Consider the following 4,587-nt stretch of genomic DNA (forward strand, 5'->3'; position numbering starts at 1 on the left):
TCCTTCACTAAAAAATCTACAGCCACGAGAAAATGTCCTCAAAAAATTCTAGGGCCTTCAAGCTTAATAGATTCTGCTTATAAAAAGTTTCGTCGAAACTAAACATGATAAATCTTCCTCCGAGAAAAGAAGATCCAGAAAATCATGTATCTTTCCCACGTAGGAAATTCTCCACGTTAACAAAATCCGCATGTTCTATTACCTTACAAATAATGCAATTAGTATATTCCTCAATCATGTCCGACATCGAGTTGTGAATAATATGTTTATCAAGTAAAACCTGAGCATAAGATCGGGCACCCCTGATTGATGGTTTGAATTGCCTGGGAGCTTGATCAGATCAAACAGAATCCTTATTAATCTCAGCAACCTGAACAGTTGCATGATGAGCTGAGGAACCTGATGCTGGATTAGGAAATTTTGCCAAAAAAAGCCTTAATCTTATAAGAGCCTATAATTACCATATTCAGCTGGGAAAGAGTATAATTAACTTCAATTAACCCTTCTATCCACATGAAACCAAATCGCCTATTCCTCCTATTCAACTTCCGAGCTATAGTCCCACGACCATTAATCCCGAATTTTGAAAATGTTCGCTGTAGGTCCGTGTAAAACCATGAATCCGGGAAAGTTTTGAAAAAACAAAACAGGGAAGAAACTAATTAGGGTGAATACATGGGTAGGTAAACAGGTATTTTGTGGTGGATTGGTAGAAAAGAAGGTGGATTTTGGCTATGGTTATGATTTCTGGTAGAGTTTGTGGTAAGGTTTGTGACAATTGAAAATTTAGTAATTGGAAGATCTAGAAGAATAAAAAATAATACAAGAACTTTCTGGATAAAAATGATATAATATGGTCTCCGTATGGATTTTGCCTATTAAAAATCATTTTGAATAAGAAGTCATCGAATTGCTCTTCTTGATTGGAAAAGTCAACTCTTGATTATATTATATCACAAGAGGCATTACATATTTCCATCCCAGTATTTTAATTTTTGGTTTTATAATATTTTATTCTACAATTTTCATACACATGGAAAGAATTAGTTTCTTATATTTTGAAAATAAATGACCAGTTTACCATAACGAGATAATAGAAAAAATTGATTCAAAGGCATAATTTCTAAATTCTATGAATTCAGCCCTATAATAATTAAATTTGGACGACAACGGAATTCTTGGTGAGATAGCTCTCTAATTGAGATGGTTATTATATAGAATATCTAAATAAAAATTACTATATTAAGAAAAATACTTTTTGTATCAAGCTAATATTATCTTCTATAACTATTATTAGTGACTGCTTCATGCCAAATAAATATAATCATTAATGAAATGGATAAATAAATTATTACCATTCACTAATTTAAGTCTTGAATTTGTTTAATTAAAGCAACAATTCATCTATAAATAAAAACCTCATAAGCTAATCTTATAAAATTAAAAACAAAGTAATTATGAAATCTTTTAAGAGAGAATATATCATGATGTTGATGATCGTATTGTTGGTATCATCAAGCGATGCGTTATTTAGTCGGAAAAGGGTTAGAATGAGGATATCTAACGGTGTAAAAGATAATCGTGTTCTTAACCTTCTTTGCAGATCGGGAGATGATGATTTTGGTGTTAAAACGCTAATGTATCAACAGTTTTTTGAGTTTAGCTTTAAACCTAACATTCTCGGAAGGACTGTATTTAATTGTGAGTTTGCAAATGATAAATTGCATGTAGATAAAATAGATGTTTATGGCGGTAGAAGAGATGGTCTCAAATGCCATGCATGTTTTTGGGAGTTTCAAGAGAAGGGTCTTTGTTTGGGTGAAACTTCCAACGGTCCATTCAATGATTGTCGTGTTTTATGGTAAAGATAATCAATTTTGCTTCTATAATCGAATTTTTCTATCTACATTATATATATAAGAACATTAAATGATGGATTAACTCAGTTTAAATTATCTTAACTTTTATTTTATAGCATTGCAATATATATATATAGAGAGAGAGAAAGAGAGAGAGAGAGAGTACATAATCATTGATGGAATAGATATATTATACACCCTCTAGTTTATAAGTTTGTCGTATTTGATAATTTTGTTTGGTCCATAATATTTGTCACATTAGAGTATTAAGAAAATATTAATTGCTATTTGTCCAAATTTATCCCTAGTAATAAATAATTTAATAAAGTTAGAATGACAATTAATGCTTTTTTAAACTCTAATATAATAAATAGTACTCTCTCCATCCCAAATTGATAGGCACTATTTGCATTTTTTTTCGTCTCAAATTATAGGCAGTAAGTTATTACTTGAATGTTTAATTGTCATATATACCCTCATTAATTATAATTGAATACATTGAAAATAACACAAAAGATGTTAAAAGACAAAATTACTACTATAATAAATGAGGGTAAGTGTGATATTTGTTTATAAATTTACTCATTTTATCTTGATAAATACAATTTCTTAAGACTTGTGTTTGTCCTAAACTGCCTATCAATTTGGAACGGAAGGAGTAGTATGGAACAAAAGAAATTATCAAATGCAATCAATGTTATGAACCAGAGAGAGTAATTCACCAATTAAAGTAATTATTACGCTACTTAATTAGTGCAACTATTAATTCACATGTAAATCTAAAAGAACATTAAAAAAATTAAAAGAAAGTAAATACTACTAAATTATTTTTAAAAGAAAGATTGTTGATGTTTATGTAACTAATGAATGATGTGCTATTTTGAACAGGAATGATACTAGTACGTACTAAAACAAGGAGATGCTTATTTTGGTGAAGCAGTGTTACAATTTGTCACTTTTTTTGGGTTTAGCTTTAAACCTATATTTTCTGAAGGTCTTGTATTTTTTTGAAGGAATTGTTTGTTATTATTTTAATTTTGATTTTAATTGTATTTCTATAATTATTTGATACATTTTTAATATAAATATTACATGAATAAATAATAAATATAAGTATTTTATAATGTACTTTTTTTATTTCTCAATTTTTTTTGAATTAGATTAATTTTAGAAAGTTATTCATATTTCTATTTTGAAATTCAACTATCACGACACAAATTTTTAAATCGAGATCGACGCTGGATAATGGAAGTGCTTTTTCTAAAACTCATAGCAAGTCTGAAAATCACTGTAAAACTTTCGCTTTAAAACACTTAAACATTTACATTCAAACAAACTCGGCATAACAACTGTTGTTAACATAAACATCGAAGTCAAATTTGTCAATATCTTAAACATTTTGCCACACAAGGTATACAGTCTTTCAAACGTGATAAATGTAATAATTGGAAATTATTAAAGAGCATATGCTAAACCTATAGACTGAGTTTATAGCATATAACAAAAACACTATTCTAGTGTTACTAGAGCAAAAACATTATTTTTCATATACTTTCTAAAATCAGACTTTTGAAAAACAATATGGAAGTCCACTCCAACTTCTACAAACTTGTAATTTTTTTTGAAAATTGCAGGTCAGATAAATATGAGTGAGTTTAATATAATTACTAATTAACATTAAATAAAAACAAATTACATGATAAATAATTTATGTAATGCATGCCAAATACGATATTTGAATGAAACACTAAACCTCAATTTACATAAAAACCAATTACCATTAGACATTACACCAATAAACCTCAAACATTATCCAAAGAAATTTGGACTATGAACTTTGTACCATCGCCACAATCATTTACTGTATCTAGACCGTAAGCATTGTACCGTCGCCTCAGATATGTGTCAGCTTTTCGGCTGTCAACTTGATACCATTGTCTCAGAACTGTGTCGAGTTCTAGGCTGTCCGTTGCCACATATTTCCCATAATTCTTGATTTTAAGTCTAGGCCGTAATCTATGTATCGTCACCCTAAACATATTAATAATCATTTATTACATCTAATATGATCATATTACTATTTAGTCAGTTTATATGACATGATTGTTTTCAACACCATTTTGATATAAAATCTTCAACATTTACAAGCGATATAGTCCTATTTCCGCTCAATAGGAAGCATGTTTCATCGGATCTATGCTATATGATGTAAATAAATATTTTTTAAAATATTATTATATTGATATTCAAAAGTAAAAGAATAAATTACTATGAGGCCTCCCAATTTTGTCATACTTCACACTTTAGTCCTCTAGTTTGAAAATCAAAGATATGACCCCTTAATTTTGTTTTCGTCAAAAGTTTAGTCTCTCTGTCTATTTTTAATGTTAGTCAAAAGACTTAGGAGTAAATTAATTGTCAAAAATAAGGGACAAAATCGTTGATAGAAAGAAAAGTGCACCTTGCATATGAAGCTATGTTGGCAGGTCTAGTGCATTACTACTAGATGTATTCGTACAAGAGGTATAATAGATAATATTTCTTTGAAAAAAATATTATACGTCCTATTTAGTGGCGATTTTTTGTTTTCTTAAATAGATACTTTCGGAATGTTAAAAGAAAAAAAGATGAATAAATACCGAGTGGAAAGCTCTATCAATAAAGGTTATGTGCTGGAGGAGACTGCAAATTTTGCCTCTTTCTATTTTAAAGAAGGTGATCTAACTAT

General features: G+C 29.0%; 1 protein-coding gene across 1 annotated transcript; it reads left to right on the forward strand.

Annotated features, from left to right (window-relative positions):
* Positions 1-1,440: 1,440 nt before the first annotated feature.
* On the forward strand, positions 1,441-2,983 carry LOC126688341 (S-protein homolog 3-like). Its single transcript, XM_050383003.2, has 2 exons — positions 1,441-1,861; positions 2,748-2,983. The coding sequence occupies exons 1-2, from the start codon at positions 1,458-1,460 to the stop codon at positions 2,767-2,769; spliced, it is 426 nt and encodes a 141-aa protein (XP_050238960.1). The 5' UTR covers positions 1,441-1,457; the 3' UTR covers positions 2,770-2,983.
* The last annotated feature ends 1,604 nt before the right edge of the window (positions 2,984-4,587 follow it).

Source organism: Mercurialis annua, linkage group LG6, assembly GCF_937616625.2.
Source record: "Mercurialis annua linkage group LG6, ddMerAnnu1.2, whole genome shotgun sequence".
In the NCBI taxonomy this organism is placed as follows: Eukaryota; Viridiplantae; Streptophyta; class Magnoliopsida; order Malpighiales; family Euphorbiaceae; genus Mercurialis; species Mercurialis annua.

Excerpts from the sequence above, each read along its gene's own strand:
- LOC126688341 (XM_050383003.2), top strand. The coding sequence starts at position 1,458 with ATGAAATCTTTTAAGAGAGAATATATCATGATGTTGATGATCGTATTG. Across the intron at positions 1,862-2,747 it reads AATGATTGTCGTGTTTTATG|GAATGATACTAGTACGTACT; the intron begins GTAAAGATAATC and ends TATTTTGAACAG.